The sequence below is a fragment of the Serinus canaria genome, chromosome 15, assembly GCF_022539315.1.
Source record: "Serinus canaria isolate serCan28SL12 chromosome 15, serCan2020, whole genome shotgun sequence".
Taxonomy (NCBI): Eukaryota; Metazoa; Chordata; class Aves; order Passeriformes; family Fringillidae; genus Serinus; species Serinus canaria.
The window spans coordinates 10,502,990-10,520,675 of NC_066329.1; the positions used below are offsets into that span (position 1 = coordinate 10,502,990).

Genomic DNA, 17,686 nt, shown 5'->3' on the forward strand with positions numbered 1-17,686 from the left:
GGCGAGCGCGGCCGGGCCCCACCAGGCCGCGGCCTGCGGGCCCGCAGCGCGGGGAGCGCAGCCTGCGGGGGCCGTGCGGGACCGACCCGCCCGGTGTCACCGGCGGGCACGGACGGGGCTGAGCTGGGCGAGGGGACTCTCCCGACCCTGCCGGGGCCTCACGGCCGGGCCGGGCGGGCGCTGCCGCCGTCCCGCGCCGCCGCCGCCTCACGTGTCCCCCCCCTCCCTCCCCGCCCCTTCACCCGCCGCAGCACCGCCGCCGCGCCCTCCGACTTCCCGTAAAGAGTCCGCGCCGCCGCCCGCCCCGCGCCCGCCGCCGCAGCCCCGCCGCCCCCCGCCGGCCCCGCCGGGGTGCCCCGAGCCCGCGGGTGTGGCCGCCGCGCCCCCCGGCCCTGCCGCTGCTCTCGCCCCGCGGCGCGGCCCGGCCGCCGCCCGCCCCCCCCGCGGATCCCTCCGCGCCGCGCTCCGCTCCCTCCGCCCCGCTCGCACTGTTTGGGAGCAACCGGCCGAGCCAGCGGCGCCCCGGCCCCGCCAGCGCAGCGCGGACCGGCCGAGCGCACCCAGCCCGGCGCGACCCCCGGCGCTCTCCCTCCCTCCTCGCCATGTCCCTCAAGCAAGCGGCGGCGGCGGCGCAGCCCGCCGGCAACAACCGCAAGCCCCCCGGCGGCGGCGGCCCCGGCCTCCCGTCAGCCGCGGGGAGGCAGAACATGGGCAGGTGGGTGCGCAGTGCCGCGGGACCGGCCCCGGCTCCGGCCCAGGGCCCGGCGCGGGCGCCGCTCGCCCGCCCCCGCCGCCCCCCTCCCCCCCGCCCTCGCCCCGCACCGGCCTCCATGGGCGGCGGCGGCCGGGGAGGGGGGGCGCGGGGCCCGCAGCATGGCGGGGCCGGGGCGGGGGCCGCGATGGCGGCGGGCGCGGCGCTCGCGGCCCCGCCGAGGGGGTTCCGCAGCGCCGGGGCGAGGCCGGGCCGCGGCCGGTGCCCTTCAGGCGCGGGGAGGGCACGGCGCGGAGGCTCCATTTCGGCCCCCCGCGGGGCCCGGGGCGGGGGGCGCCGCTTCCCCCGGGCCGACGTGACCCGCCTGCTGAGGAGGGAGCGGGGGGAGCGGGGGGCGCGGGCCGCACGTGTCGGGGCCGGCGCGGGAAGGGCCGCGAGCGATGGCGGCGGGGCCGGGGGGCGGCCCGGGCGGGGAAGGGGGCGGCGATCCGGCCCCGCGATGGCGGCGCAGCGCCCTCGGCTCACCCGGGGTGGAGTGGGGGGGTGGTGGTTGATTTTTAAATTTATTTTAATATCTAGGGATCGTTATTATTTGTAATAATTTTTTTTTTAGTATTTTTATTTGATTTTTTTTTTTTTTTAATAATGGAAATCGCAATAAAATTCTCGCGGGAAGGCGGGCCCGCGCCGCGCCGCTGGATGGTGGCTCCAAGCGCGGCCTCGCTCTCTCCCAGATTTTTGGGGCAGGAATCTTGCAGAGGCTGAGCTCTCTCCTCGCCTCCCCCCCCCCCCCCCGCCCCACGCTCGCTGCCTCTGGAAGATTGATCCCGCTCCTGCTCTCAGATCATTAGCTACGCAAATCCACTCACATTTTTCCCCTTTCTTTCCCTCAAATAATAAACTCTATAGTGCTGTGAATTTTTCCGGGGCTGCGGGGGTCATAACAAACGATCAGAGCAGGACGTTAACAGTTCTGAAGGTCACAGTCACTCAGAGCAGTTTCATTTCGAGTTTTATTCATCTTCCTCTTCAGCTGGACGTTTATTCCCACTCGGTTTTGTGCACTGGCAATAAAACAGAATTTACAGTGGCCCCATTGTTGGACATCACTGGAAATAGGGTTTTACTTTGTTCCCAGCCAGTGGAACTGGAAGCGGAAGAGCTTTGGAATGGTTGAAAAGGACAAAATAAATAACAACAACAATGCCTCAGCAGCTCAGAGCACCAATTTAATAGTTTTTACATATGGCATTAGGTGGGACGTGATGTTTACTGGGCTCTGTCCCTGCCAACACACAGTGGCACTGTAGAGGTTAACGTGAAGGGCAACAAAACCTCCAGATCATTTTTTGAAATTCAGCCTGATGGCAAGCACTTGCCCCCATAGATTTGGGCACGTGAGCTTCAAATTCTCGCCCAAGTTTAAGATTGAAGCCACTGGATTTCTCCTACCAGTGTTGCCTTTCTGGTTCTATTGGATAAATTCCATTTCAGAAATCCTTAGGGAGTTCTGGTGGGGCTGCTGAACAGCTAATGTGTTCCCTCAGAGGTGTTCATGCTCTTTCTTTCTTAATATTTCAAGTTATTTCTGAATGGATAGTATGTAAAATCACAGTCCCAGACCTGCTGGAGCCCCATGGAACACCTTCAGAGAACTTCCCCTACACCTGTCCTTGGTCTTTTGGGGAGTGCAAATTCAAAGATGGTTCATGCTGTAAATCTGGCCATGTGAATGAAAAGCTGAGTGGCTTTTCTGGTCAGAAAAATGAAAATTTAGGTGGCCTGCATCTTGGTATCAATTTGATGCATTATATTCTTGAATAAAAACTTGAACATCTCCAGTGTATGTCAAGCTTTCTGCCCAGCAACTCGTTTCCCTGCAGCACTAACATTCCCATGCAGAAAAAAAAAAAATGTTACTTTTCATGGCTAAGTTGCTCTTGAAAGCTTAGTTTGGGCAGAAAACTCATTGATAATTAACTGTCCTGGGCCTAATTTTCTGTGTTACTGGAAGAATTCAGCTGAGCACTTGTCCTTCTACCTCTGATCATGAGGGAAGGGTCAGCTCTGCTCACTGCCTTGTCTCCATGGGTTCCCAGTGCTGCACATCTGTATTTCAGATTAGAAAAGGTAAAATCCCACGTGAACAACCAGTGTTCTTTACCATGCTATTAATTGCTTTTAGACAAAGGGAAAATTCAGAAATGAAGGCATCCTTGAAGGTGTTTGAGATAAAAAAGGAGGATTAATACCTTTATGATAAAGAGGCCCCAAGTGAGATGCTGTGTTTGTTTAATGTGCACTATGGCAGATGGGCTTGGGCTGCAGGGGAGATGCCAATAGCACAGCAAGCTGTAATTAGGGAAAATGTAGACTTGGTTCACAACTTGCTCCCTGTGCTATCAGAACATTATCTAACATCCACTTGCTGTGTTTGAGTGGAGTTTTGCTGTTATGCAAGCACAGGAGGGTTAGCTGTCCTCTGGCTGCAAGTTGCATCTATCCCAGCCTTCCTCCATCTCCATCCTTTTTTTGTTCATTTTTCCCCATTGCTATTTTATCTGAAGGCAAAACACCTTAGGGTCAGGGTTTGGATGTTTCTTGTCTTGTTACAATTGTGGCAAAACGGATTTTTCATTTTGGTAACTTGCTTGCCTAACTGGGCTTGGGGTTCCTGTGAGAATACACAGAGTTACTGCCCTTTAAAAGTGGCTTTTTCCCATCAAAAAGCTAAAACTGAAACCACCCCATGGTTCAGTTTTTAAAGAAAATGACACAAACTTCTTGCCTCCATTTATTTTTCTTTTTCTTTGACATCCCTTTCTTGAGAGCATGGTGGCCATCCTGTTCAGAGGGAAGGGAAGGGGAATGTTGAGTGCCAAGGTGCTGGAATTTCAGGGCAGTGACTGTTCTGGAGATCTGCTCACACGTGCCAGTCCCAGGTTTTTGAGTTGCTGCTGACATCTTTGTGTGGGTTTTAGTGCAAATGTGCTAAACAGCTGAGCAGAATGACTGCTTAACCTCCAGGCCTCTTTCTTTATCACTGTGAGTGCACTTTAGGGTGGTGTTACATCCCTGGTTTTGTGTAACTTTTAATTTAACAACTGATTCATGGCAATGTCTGTGAAGGTTCTTCAATGACTAAGCCCATCAAGAGGTTCCAGGTGTGCACTGGGCCAGACTTGAGTCAGGTTGTTCAATATCCAGATGCTGTAGAAGCTGTCACCCTGTGTGGAGACAGGAATTGACATTATTGATGTCAGTATTGGGGGAAAAACTCCAGAAAATAAAGCTGCAGGACTTCTTGCATAATCTTCATTTGACATCTTCGATTCATTTGACTTTATAGAGCCAAACACTGCAATGAAATAAAACCTTGCACTTCAGATTTCTCCCTTAGAAGAAAAGCTTTGCCAGCTCTCTGCACTAAAGTTCTTTAGAGTACCCTGTAAATTTGCTTTCCAAGCTGCAGCAGTGTCAGTCAGTGCTCCAGAAACATCCATTCACACTTTAAATTCAAGTCTTTGTAGCTACATTTCTGCTCCAGACATTAATTGCAGTGTGGCTGCATTTATTTCTTAGTTTCAAAGTGAAGATGCTGCTGGAAAGAAAACTGGAGACTTTCTTTCCCATCCAGGAGTGACTTTGTTTCCCTTGCATTAACTGGGAAAATACAAATGCGTGACCTTGTTTTGCTTATACAAACACTCGACTTGGCATGTAAACATTAAGGAGGGAGGTGAGGGATGCTGAGGAAATACGCATAAAAATAGAAAAAAATGTGCAAGTTGCTGCTGGGAAAAAACATTTATAGTGCAGCTTTTGGGCCCTGCTGGAGACTTTGCTTCTAGGGGTGTAACTGCTGGACCCAAGGGGTTGGCACAAAGTTTAATTGCTCAATTGTTACTTTGTCCTGAGTTTGTGACTTTGCCACCCCAAAGCAAAGGGTTTCCAGCTTGGATTTGCCAGGCTGTCCTGCCTTCCCCCAGGTTTACCTTTAACAATGTATCTGCAAGGCAAAATGAATTGTTTTTTAAATTTTGCCATATTTGCCCTAATGAAAATGTGGTTTTAGGTAGCAGTGCTAAATTGCTACTGAGCCTTCCTAGATTCTCCCACCTCTATGTGTTACTCTGCTGTTCCAAAATATGTTAAACATCTGGCAAAACCCATCTACCTTCTCCTTTTGTAAAGGTCCTGAGGGTTTCTTTTTCATATGTTGCATTAAAGATGTGTCAAATGATACTTTGAACTTGATTTTTCACCTATTGGAATATGAAACTCAAGTTGGTGGCCTTGGTTTTTGCAGAAGATACAGTTTTCGCTAAATTGTTGCATTGGTAGGATTGGTAAATATATTTCTTTTCTCATCTTGGTGAATGTGTTGGGTTTTTTTCCTCCCAACAGTTTGTGATTAACAGTTGTAGCTGGAAAATAAGAGGTCAGATCTATAAAGAGACCTGATAGGTCAGAGAATTTCTGCTTTAATTTTTGGCTGATGTAGAGGTTGGGACTTCTTGCTGATGTGGATGTGCACAATCAGTTTGTTTCTTCAAGAAGTGTGGGTAGGAACAGTAATTTTGGAAATGTGGTAAGAGATGGAAAATCTGGAATACTTGGGTTGATGCTTAGAGGGAATACTCCAGACTTTCTGCCCAGTCTAGCAACCCAGTTATTTTCAGGTCTAAGAATACTTTGTCACTAAAAATGGGAGTGGTTTCTCTTGCAAAGACACAAAACTCTTTCACTTTTGATCTATAGCTGATGGAGGAAAAGGAGGATCTTCTGAAATCTATGAGAGCAGCAGATGGAACTGGTAAAATTGTTTGACTTTGGCCAAGTTCTGAGTGACCATGGTGATCACATTTTTGATTGTGGTAGAAGGACAAATCAAACTGGGCTGTGGCTCTTATGTGGGGGTTCCACATCTGCTGAAATGACTTTCAGATAGAGAAGGGTCTGAATATTATGCAAAAATGCTGTTCCTGGTTCACAAGGCTTCAGTCCTCTCAGAGGCCATTTAACAAATGTCAGATTTGGTAAATGGTGAGATTTGCTCCAGAGCAAGCCTGACATTGTGAAGCTGCCCTATGGAAAGTTAAGGCTGATGGGTAGTTAAATAAAGGTTATTTGCATTAGAGCTTTTTTTTTGGTGAGATTAGCACTCTGCAATATCCTGAAAATGCCTGCTGGGCACCCCAAATCTGCAGTGCTGCCAGCAGCCAATGCCCCCAGCATGTGTGATGCTCTGAGACCACAGTTCTGATGCAGAAGCTTGTTGGAAATGAGTCAGGTGATAGTTTAGTGGTTTTTCATTTTTTCCTCATTAAGGCCTTTCATGGCTCTCTGATGGCTTTGCTTATTTCGGCAGAATTTATTGAAGGGTTATTTTTGTTCACTGAGAGAAGTTCCTTTGATTTTTTGACTACCCTGTGAGCTCTCTTTTATAAGAGCCTGTTATTCTGGGGGGTAGGGTGTATTCAGCCCCAGCTTGGTGGTTTTAAGAGCATTTCAATGCAGTTGGCATCTAATGAAGGTGTTCAGGAGCTCTGAGCAGCCTGGTCTAGAGGAAGGTGTCCCTGCCATAGGATGAGGATGGATCTTTAAGGTTCTTTCCAAGCCCAGCCATTCCATGATTTTCTGACATCCAGTTGGATTTGGATTTCAGTGTTGTTTAGATAATACCAGCCATGATTCTTCAGGTGTCTTTATTGGAATGGTTGTGTGTCAGTAAGGTGAGTCTATTTAAAAATTTGAGGGGTTTTTTAATAGAACAGAAGATTTATTTTTGCCTCACATTCCAGTGAGTGCTCCTGAAGTCATAACACAAATCTAAATCACTATAAGGAGTATTTGAAACTAGGACTTCTTGGTACAAGGGAGGAGCTTAGAATTAAGGCACACCAGTGGAGTTGAAGAATTGGAGCTGTTGGGGACTTTTTTAGCTGCAGGGATGCTTTGGGGCTCAGGTGCCTGGGGTGGAAGGCACAGACTGACCCTTGTCAGGGTGTTCTGAGCATCCCCAGGTGTCCTGAGTGCTACACAGTGACAGATTGGCATTAGGAGGAGCTGGTATTTTTGGGGCAATGGACAGAATTCCTGGTTTTGTGAGAGCAGTTAGAAATGAGCTCTGTAGGTGGAACCTCACAGTCAGGGCTCCTCTGTCTCCTGTGGCAGGGTCAGTTGTTTGGGTGGCCCAAATCTGACACAGTGACAACATTTGGAGCCTCCTGGCTCGAGGAAGGGACCTGCTGTGTAGGGCTTGAGCCTGATCTTGTCTTTGTGTGCCATAAAGATTTGGAATTTGCTCTTATTTTTACTCTGATTTTATAAACATAGTATATTCTTCATTTTATCCTTTAATTTATCACAGGGAACCTCCTGCCTGCTGATGGTCCTTGGTAGGTCAGCAGGTAAATAAATAAACCCAGTGGTTTATTTAAATAAATAGACAAACCCAGTGGGTCCTTGTCAGGCTCTGCTCTCTGGGAGTGCTGGTTTTCCCAAACCCATTCTTAACTCCAAATGGGGATGGGTTTGGAATTCTTGCTTGGTAGGAGATGGAGCAGTTTCAGTTTAATCATCTGCCATGTGTGTGTTTCATTGCAGAGGCCGCAGCAGTGGCAAAGGACCACCTCAGCCTACGGTGAGTTTGTGATTTTCCTCTTTGTGCCACTGCAGGGTAGGGGAAACAACTTATCAGAATGGCAGATACTGGAATATTCTCTCCATTTTTAACTTGGGATACCGTGGTGGGTGGATACTTTAGAGTGAAATACAATTTTCGAAAGAGTAGCATCTCACATTCATTTAAGTCTCCTGGAAGGGTGAAGGGGGGAAGGGTCACTTAAACTTCTGACTGTACTAATATAAATATTCTTCATTTTCTTGCAATTACAGCTGTAAATATAAATAACATTTAACTTAAGGCAGTGCTTTTTGAATTAGTGCCTATCTGAAAATTCTAACTTTGGCTTCTGCTTTAAACAGATGACAGTAAGGCAGCATTTAATGAAATAAAAATAACTGCTTTGTTTAGCTTTACTATAAAATTGCTGAACCATTGTTCTCAGTAGCTCCAATGGGCAGCTTCAGTTGTTCTCAAGGCTGTGTGTTACTGGAGCATAGATGTGGCTTGACTTGCAGAACATCATTTTATCAGAGCTAAATTCATGGATCTTGATTGAAAGAGTGAATCTTTGAACTTCACTAATCAAATATTTGCCAATTTGTTGCTGGCCTGGTTTTCAAAGATGCCTAATTTTGGGGAATGGAGCAGAAGCAGGAAGATCTAAAAGGGCTGCAGTTTGCTTACATAAATGTTTATTGAAGATACCAAGACACTTGAGGGAAAATAAAGAAGCTTTAAGGAAAACTGGTGGAAAAGGTCATAGGCAAACACTAAACATCCCCAAATGTTGGTCTGGATGTGCTGTGTACTGAGTGCTGAGCACAGGGGTGTCCCCAAACGTGTCTGTTCAGCCCAGAAAAGTGGGTGACAGTTCAAAATACATTGTCAGTTGAAAAACTCAGAACATGGTGAGATCCCAAGAGCTGTTTTAGCATCTCTTGTTTTCCAAGCACCAAGAGGTACCAGGTATTGCAACAAAACAGCTGCACTGAGGTGAATGTGTCCTCCAGCAGCCTGGGGACACCTGCCCAGCTCTCCCAGTCAGGATTGCAGGTCCTGGTGCTGTACTGAGTTACTTTGGACTAAATTAATAATAAGGTTTGTGGCAGTTTAGCACTCCACAATTTGATGGCTTTAGCTGCTGGTAATGTGTGTAATCAGGGCTGGGAGATGAAAGGATGAGCTTGAGCAGGCCTGAAAACACCTTTTTGCTTCTGCAGCTCTGCAAGTGCTTTATTCTCTTGATGGTTCTTAAAACCAGCAGGGCTTTTTTTGTTTAAAAACAAAGCCCTGCTGACATCCCTCAAATCTGTGCCTATCAGCTGCACCCAGCCAGCCAGAGAATTTCCTTAATGGAGTGACATTAGGGGCTCTCCTGGGATTTTTAGCTTGTTTGGGAGGGTGTTAGATCTTTAACTGGTTAGAAAAAAGTCAGGGGCCCTCTGAAAATCTCCCCTGGCTTGTTTAATATTAATATTTAATAATAAACATTCCATGTGTCTTGCCTCCTGAGTAAGATTTTTCCTCAATGTTTCTGAGATTTTCTGTGTACAGATGAAAGCCTGGTGGGGTTGGGTGCTCTGGCTTTTGGAATTTTTTCAATATTCATGATGGATTTCTTATTTTTCAGATTTCTTTTGATGGCATCTATGCAAACATGAGAATGGTTCACATACTCACATCAGTTGTTGTAAGTCTTTCTATTTGGAAGAATGGTTCCTATATGACAGGGAATTGTTAATTAATCCACTAATTGTAATATAAAAGAGTAAATATTCAACTTTTAACACTTTTTGCTAAGGTTGAGCTTTAAAGGATCACAGAGATTTTAGGCTTGGGAAGGTTTAACTCTGATTTGCAGAGGTACAGCAGATTTCTTGGGTGCACTGGTTGTATTTTGAATTTCCTGTCTGTAGAGAGGTTCTGGATAAATAAAATGAGTCCATGTGCAGGGATTAAAAACCTTTCTCCCGAGATTTTAAGGAAAGCCCTGACATGGCAAAATCAAGTAAGGCAGACTGTCCCACATCTGCTTGAGGCCAGGATAAGCTTTTATCCTTATTTGTACCCACACAGGCACAGATTTGGGGTTTGCACAAAACCTCCTTTGTGTGTTTTAACTGGTCAAGAGTCTTGTGAGAACCAAATATTCTCCTGTGAGTATCTTAAATCCCTGCAGAACTGCCCATACACACCCAGCTATTTGAATTTGCAGAGCACAGCAGTGTGTTTTTTAATGGGCAGATGCTGAATGAGGAAATTTGGCTACAAATTGAGCTCTGTTTTTACACTTTTGACCTGTGTAAAGAACAAGTTTTAGAAAATCACTGTAATGTTATTTGTCATGTTGGTAGCAAGTTATATTTTCATTTTTCTTGCATTCTAGGGATCCAAATGTGAAGTACAGGTGAAAAATGGTGGTATATATGAAGGAGTTTTTAAAACCTACAGTCCTAAGGTAATTTTTTTTTTACATTTTGACTCTTCCCTACTGTGAAAATTCTTAATACCGAATAACCAACATTTGATTAAAATTTAAATATTTACTCTGAAATTTTTTTACTGTTCATGCCTAGATTTAAAGCAGATTGTAAATTGGTTTTTGCACATTTTTGAGGGGATGATTGTGCAGTAAAGCAGTGCCCTGTGTTTGTATTTCCCACAGTGTGATTTAGTGGTTGATGCTGCTCATCGGAAAACTGCAGAATCCAGTCTGGGGCCAAAACGGGAGGACATCCTGGAGAGTATCTTGTTCAAGTCTTCAGACTTTGTTATGGTGCATTTTAAGGATATGGATACCAATTATGCCAGAAGAGGTATATTTGTTTTAATTTTTTTTCATGTTTTAAGTTTCTAATTCAAGGTTTTTCATAGTAGATGTGTTAGGATCCAAGTACTGAAATTCATATTTATATTCGTAATTCTTAAAGAGTACAAAACTTCAGCACCCTGTGAAATCAGAAATCCATAAATTAAAAAAAAATGTATTTTTGAGTAGCTGTTTTGGTGCCTGGAAAGCAAAGCCTCAGTGGTTTTATAGAATATTTTATAGATTCTATGGGAGGTAGACACGTTTTTGTAAATGTCATTCTAAATTTCTCTGTTAAGTGTTATACAAGAATCATTGAATACAGAAACTCTTTGGGAAAAGGTTATTTCTCAGAGTTGAGATCTATAGAGTCTATACTGAGGTAACTTCTGTGTCTAAACACGCATTCATAGAAATATTCTATAAATGCTCCTGCAAATAAAGCTAGGAATTCTTTTAAAATCCTTTGTTTGTGTTTTAATTTCTGTAGGTAAAGCTCTTCAAAATACAGAGAGGTGACAGACAAATTTTAAAATCTTGAAGACATTGAAACTGTTCAAATTAAACAATTCTGAAGGCAGACTTCATACTTTTAATTTCTGACCTCCAAGCCCCTGATTATTTTTCTGGAACCTAAGAGCTTATGAGTCAGTTCTATTCCTTTGCAGATTTCTCAGGTTTTGGGCAGCAAATCTCCAGAGTCTTTATGCTTAATGTTGCCGATTTGCTGGGATAAGGAATAAAAGGAAATACAGGTTTTTATGGCATGGGGTGAAATTTTCTCTGTGTACGTTCACAGGCTGATTAACAACTGTCCCAGGAGCTCAGTGGTTATTGGAGCACAGGTTTTATTCCCATTAGCAGGGACTTAGAGATGAGGACATTTAATGAGAATTTCTCTCTTCACCTTGTGTTTGTACCTGTTCTTGCCTGATCTAAAGCTGCAGAATGAGAGGTTTGTTGTTTCAAGGAATTTTTGCTTTTCCCAGATGATGATGCATAATGTCAGAGCAAATGCAGCATTGAAATGCAGATAAGTTCCAGGTTCTGGATGGGACTTGGAATTTAAATTACATGAGAGCTGTTTTATAATGGGTTTGGTATGAACATCACTTCAATGTAAATGCAAACTGGGCTCTCCCTCACCCAATCTTTATAGATTTTGAGCAGACTGAATGAGGAATATGCTACTGCTTCTAGGAATAATTGCTCAATGGACATTTTCTAGAAGAAAATGACTGTTTCAGGTTGAACAGTCCCTCAGTTCACTTTATTAGGTGGAATGACTGAGTCTAAATCTCTTAAATACTGGAGAGCTGAAATAAAGCCATAAAAACTTGGAGCAAGATAAACTGGAAGGGCTGCAGAACTTGATAAGTCAGAGTGGGTGAATTAATCTGCTTTCCATTTGGTCCCAAAAATACATTATCTGGAAATGACACTTGAAAGTGTAACTCAGTCTCTGATCACACCTTCAAATTAGAGCAATGAGGGGCTTTCTGCTTCCTGGGAAATTAAATAAGTAAGGATTCAAAAGGCTGGAAGTTTGTGAATGTGCATGAAGGAGCTGCTGGCCTTTCTTCTTGTAAATAAACCCAAATCTTTGTGATACTGGATGATTTCAAGTGAAAACTGACTCTGAGCTCCTGCCTGACTTTGGTGCTGCTTGTTTTGGGAACTGTCCCTGATTGGTGCTCTGCTTACACTTAGCTAGGAACAGAGACTTTTGAATTGTCTAACCCTCAATGTTTTCTTGGCTTTCACAGACAGGTGAGGAGAATTTGGGAATACTTGGTCGGAAAGGCTTTAAAATCATAGTCCAATAAAAGAGCTTTTCATCAGCTCTCCATTGGGAAGCTTAGCTGGAGTAGGGGTCTTGGGGTCTGATGATCCTTGTGGGTCCCCTCCAGCTCAGAATATTCTGTGATTCTCTCTGTGTAGTTTCTTACCCTTAACCCTTGAAGTAAATCAATTTCTGCAGAAGATACTGTTTTGAAAATTTTAATGCATCCCAATTCAGTATCAGTATCTATGGATTTTATTCTGGTATTTGTTCCCTGCTGGGCTGGAGGAATGTGGGCAAATGGGTTTGAGTATCAGAGATGTTCTCTGGATTCTGAAAAAGAGACTGGAAGAGGAATGAGGAAGAGCAGCAGGTGAGGAGAAAGGGAATGGGATGGAGTCTCCTTTCAGAAGAAGGAAAACAGAGTTGTGTGTGAAAAGCCTCTGCCAGAGCCTGCCAGGCAGCACCCAGTGCTATCACAGCCCTGCAGCTTTGGGGCAGGGAGCTGATAACCCACCCAGAGAGCTCAGGGGAGGGAGCAGCACTGCAGGCATGGGGGGTGGAACTGGAGCAGCACAGTGGGTTTGTGCCAAGCATGACACTGCACCTTCAGAGGCACCCCTGGGCTCTGCCCAGATTGTACAAATTGGGAGGGCTGGGAGAGAAATTGGTGGCTCTGCACAGGGAGGGGTGTTGTGGCTGTGAATGCTCCAAAAATCAATGTGTCCCTGTTTGCTGGGCCTTTATCTGCAGCTCTGTCAGCCTGCACAGACCTTGCAGCTCCTGCAGGTGCTTGTTTGGCTTCCAGAGGAAGGGGAGGGAGTCACCTGAGGGTTTCTCTCTCTGTGGAATTGAGGTTTGCTGCAGTACAGGCAGGCTGATGAATGAAACATACACTGGAAAACTCAGGTGAAGCTGTATTACACCCATCATTTCCCTCTCAGACTGTTCTGTCTGCTCCTAAAGAGGGACTGACACTGATTTCTGGGTGTGCAGTGCAAATCAGCTGCTAAAACCCCACTGTCAGTGCAGGCTGAAATCCTTGGCTGTACATCAATATTAGCACATCTTTCTGCTTCACCTTTGAGTGCTGAGATCCTGCTGCTGCTGGGTGATTTGGGCTCCTGATTGATGCAGGGGGTTCTGTTCCTCCTGATTCTACACCAGAAGTGTTTCCTGGGAGCCCTGAGCCCTGATCAGTCCACAGAGCTGGTTTGCATGGGATTCAAATTTCACTAAGGCTTTGGAGTTGCCTTCTTGGCTTCTCTTTAAAGACAAGACAATTCAAACATCATAACTTACTGGTAAAGTAAAAGACTTCTGCAATGTTTTCATTGTTTTTTTGGCATGCTGAGGAAAATACTACAAATCCAGTGAAAAGAAAGGCAGAAGAGAATTGGATATTTAAGTTTTTCCTTGAATTAGCTCTGAGAGTGGCATCCTTCCAGAGAAAGTGTTGCAAGGGGAATAGCAGAAGGCATCTTTTGAACAAAGGAAGGAAATGTTGGCTCTGCAGAGCCGGTGGTAACTGGTTTTAATGTTTCAAATCAGTAGTAAGGAGTTACAAAACAAATCAGAGTTTACTGTTGAAACCTTTAGGGTGAAACCTCAGTTTACTTTGACTTGATCAAAGCTTCAGTGAGTGCCATCAGCACCTTTGGCACGTAACACTGATTGGTTTAATGGCATTTCAGCTGCAGACTGGCGCTTAATTGCACATTTGTGCTCTTCACCAAAATCTGTTTGTGAAAACAAGCATGTTAGACATTGAAATTAATTAAACCCGGACTCTTAATTGCTCTGCTCTGGCACTTTTTTCTTTAACTCAGTTAGCAGCACACACTTGAGGAATTTGCCCCAGCTGAGTTTTTTGCAGAATGTGTATTTTTAATTTGCCTTAATATGAATTTCCATTGCATTGAGCTCCCCTTGAGATTTTTTTCCATTCATGAAAAATGATTTTTTTACCAGGCTTTAAAACAAGGTCTTTGATCCCCAACTCCTGAGCTTAGGAAACGTCACATTAAGCAGGTACAGAGGCAGTGGGGGCTAATTGAGTGTTACAGCCTCAGCCCCTTGTTTCACCAGGTCCCATTTGATCTTTAACTCGGGTTTTACCATGTAGAAAAGAGATTGATTAAAAATTTGGCCTTGTCAAGGTGTCATGTGAATTGCTCCTTCAGCAGCTCAGAGATAAGAGGCACCAGATAAGAGGGAAGCTGAGCCTGGGCAGTGTCTTGTCAGTTATTGCTCTGCCAGTCAGCACTTCCAGCAGCAGCTCATGCTTTACCTTCTACTTTATTAATCATCCTAATTGTCACATTTTTGTTTTGGAAACTGTTATTTTTTGAGGTTTTTACATTCATTCTCGAGTTTGTTGCTGATTAATTTTGGGAGAGGCTTTGTTGGGTTTTTAATTCCTGTCTCCTGTATGCCTGCCCTGCTGTTTGTTCCAGGAAAATTCTGGTCTGTGCCTTGAGGTACCATCCTGCTGCATTTAAACTTTGCCTGGATGCTCTTGAGACCACATTGTCTGGCTGGGAGTGCCTCTGTAGCTTGAATTTCTCCTGTCTTTGGTTTTTCTTTGAGTTGTAGAGGTTAAACAGGCAAAGTCTCACTTGTGACTTTGATTGTAAAATGAGAGAGGAATGCAGAGCAGTGGAGTTTCCTGTGCCCTGTGATATCCTGGATTTACTGGGAAACTCAGCAGTGGCTGCACACATCCTACTCAGACCTGCAGCACTTGCTGATAGTGGAGTTTTTGTTTTGACTTGGGTGTTTTTTCCATCTGTATCATTACAATAACAGCGCTTCTGAATGTTTATGTGGCTGTTTAAATAAGAAAATTAGTGGGTTGAGTAGATGAGTCTTGTTAAACTGGTATTTTATTCACAGTATCCAAAATGGCACAGTTGTGTGGAGTTTGCCTGGAGGAATTTAATAGAAATTAAGGAAGCACCCTTCTGAAAAACAGATTGCCTTCATCAGGTGCTGCCATCAGGCTCCTAATTCATATTTATCTAATCTCTCACTTGAGAGGAGCTCCCACCATTCCCAGAGATGCAGAAACAAATTTCAGTTTCCTAAAAGGCATAAACAGCCTCCACCTTGGGTTTGGTGTGAAATGTCCCAATCTGAGCAGAAATAAAACATGGAATTAATGATGTTTGGGGCAGGAGCAGCACTGGTTTATCTGAGCTGAGCCATGGGGTATTGATAAGGTAAATGCAGAGTTTACATCTTTAAAAATTCTTAAAAATATGCTCTTTAGCTGCTGCTTAACTCTGGGTTGTAGCCCTGTATTCCTGTTCAGTTTCAGATGACATTTGAACACATATATATAGTATATATTATAATAAAGTATATTTTAAAAGCTGTGTGTGTGAACATTTCATGGGATAGTGCTGGTAGTTATTAGAGAGACCAAGTACAGCGAATTTTTATCCAATACATGTGCAGAATTTCACTGTGAGATTGGGTAAAACAAGAATAATTGGCAGTATCAGCAGTCTCTTTTTAAAACATCTTCAGTGATTGTGTAAAAGCTGTTACATCAGTGACCAACTTCATATGTTGGGAATTCTTTTCATAATAGCTTTAAAGTTCATTTTATTTTTTTTTTTAGGCAGATTTTTAGATCTTGCCAGAAGTTAATTTAGGCCACGTTTTTCCTTATCTGGCACTGCCTGGTGGTTTGATTTCATCTTTTCTAAAGGCCTACAATGTTTGCTCCTTATTTTATCAGCAGAAAGATAATAGGAAATTCGGGATTGAAGACTTATTTATTTTAGGCTGATTTATTTATTTATGAGCTTATAACAAGCTTATTTGATTTTTTTTTAAAGTTCTATGTGTAGATCTGAGATCCAGTTGCTTACAAATACAAAAGCTTGGTGAATGGCTTTAGATATGTTTTTACAGCAATTGAAGTACTCTGGTATTATTCCTTTTTAAGTCTGGCTTGAATGAAACATGAATGAGTCAAAATAAATGTTTGTGATCTTTATTTTTTGATGTTTTTATAATTTTTATAAACAATAGAAGAACCTTACTGGTTATTTATTCTATTATGTTGTTGAGAACAAAAAATAGAGAGTTCCTGGATTTTTTTGTCTGATTTGGATAAGCTGCTGCTTGGAAAAACTGTCAGGAGAGGAGACCCCTCTGTTCATGGCACAGGAAATGGGAGCACAGAGCTGATGGATAATTGCTCTGGTGGTGTGTTGAGGAGTTGTGGAAATAGAAGAAATTTGGTTATTTGAAAGGCAAATTGCATTTTGCCCATTTAAGGAGTTGCTTTCCTGCCTTTTTTGATATTTGCACACCATTGTGGTGTGCAGTTGTGTGGGCTGGTTGGGAAAGAACTTTTTACAAGTCTTTGGTTTTCTAGAAGAATAGGGATCCTTGTGTTGTCTTTTTTTCTCTTTTTCTCTCCCAAATATACATGTAATTGTAGAAAACATTTTGAAATAACTGAAAATAATTCAATTTTCTGATATGGGAGAAGTTAGTCAGTCCTTTAACCTGGAGCAGGCACCTCTGCTGCCCAGCAGCTCCAAGGACAATGATGATACTGTGCCCGTGATTCAGCTGTGTTCAGGCTGTTCCTCAGCTCAAAACCAGTGTGCAAACTTACCCAAACTGCTCTCACTGGTCCCAACCCTCCCCACTCTGTTGCAGATGCTTTTACTGATTCAGCCATCAGTGCTAAAGTCAATGGAGAGCACAAGGAGAAGGATCTGGAACCTTGGGATGGAGGAGAGAACACGGCTTCCGAGGAGCTGGAGGCGCTGGAGACCGATGTCGTGAGTGATGCTTTGATCATCTCTGGCCATCAATAGAAAATGAGCTGTTTCCCTGGATATGCCTTGAAATAATTCCTTAATTTCAATCTGCTAATGAGCTTTGGAGGAGCAGAATTGCTGTCCTGCATTGTGCTGGTGGATGTTCAGTCTTTGCCAGCAGCTGCCACAGCCCTCTGGAACGATCTGGCTGAGAATAGCTGCCTTTCAAATGGCACTTTTGGCAAATTCTGAGTGATGGCAGCTGCTGTGGTAAGAGCTGTGCTGGATTCCAGGACCCAAAGAGCAGCTTTTGTTAAGGACTCCAAATCCAGCAATGGCCCAAAGTGATTTATGTTTAATCAGAGCATTCCTGTCTGACTGTCATTGCACTAGGAAATGATGGGGAGATTGTGCTCAGCTCAGTGTCCCTGGGCTGCAGATGGAGAGAATTGATGGAAGCCTGACCCAAGCACAGGGACAGTCTCAGATTATGAATCATTAGATGGAGAATATGGCCTCAAATGCCATGTCCTCATATATCACAGCAGTCAGCTTTTCCTCAAGCAGAAATTCTTGTAGCCAGGTGTCCAGCCTGCAGTGTGTTCAAGGAGATAATGTTACTGATTAGAGCATATTAACTTGGGGTAGAACAATTCTCCTGTCAGTTTTGGTGGCCATGCTGTAGAGCTGAGATTTATTGGAATACCCAGTACTCTCAGTGCTTTTATAAAATATTCAAAGCATTTATTGTTGTGCTTGAGTGCTGTGATAGCAGTTTTACTGAAGTGGGGGAGTTGTGCAGATCAACAGGAGTCTTCTGCCTGTGGTGCCTCTCAGGTAATTCCATCAGTGCTTTTGAAAAGTTTCAGAAGTGTTAATTTGCACTTTTTGGAAAAAGCAAAAAAGATGTTAATGTATGTCTGTCTTGCTAGCCAGTAGTCTTCTAATACAGAGTGAGCATGTACCT

The 17,686-nt window shown here is 44.3% G+C and overlaps 1 protein-coding gene across 13 annotated transcripts in view; it reads left to right on the plus strand.

The window, feature by feature from the left end:
* Window positions 1-474: 474 nt before the first annotated feature.
* ATXN2 (ataxin 2) overlaps window positions 475-17,686 on the plus strand; it is a 50,861-nt gene continuing 33,649 nt past the window's right edge. For all 13 annotated transcript variants that reach the window (XM_030233567.2, XM_030233569.2, XM_030233566.2 and 10 more), the window contains exons 1-6: window positions 475-715; window positions 7,322-7,358; window positions 8,974-9,033; window positions 9,730-9,801; window positions 10,009-10,159; window positions 16,616-16,740. In XM_030233567.2, coding sequence (XP_030089427.2) covers window positions 603-715; window positions 7,322-7,358; window positions 8,974-9,033; window positions 9,730-9,801; window positions 10,009-10,159; window positions 16,616-16,740 — 558 coding nt within the window. In that variant the 5' untranslated portion in view covers window positions 475-602. The remainder of the gene's footprint in view (window positions 716-7,321; window positions 7,359-8,973; window positions 9,034-9,729; window positions 9,802-10,008; window positions 10,160-16,615; window positions 16,741-17,686) is intronic.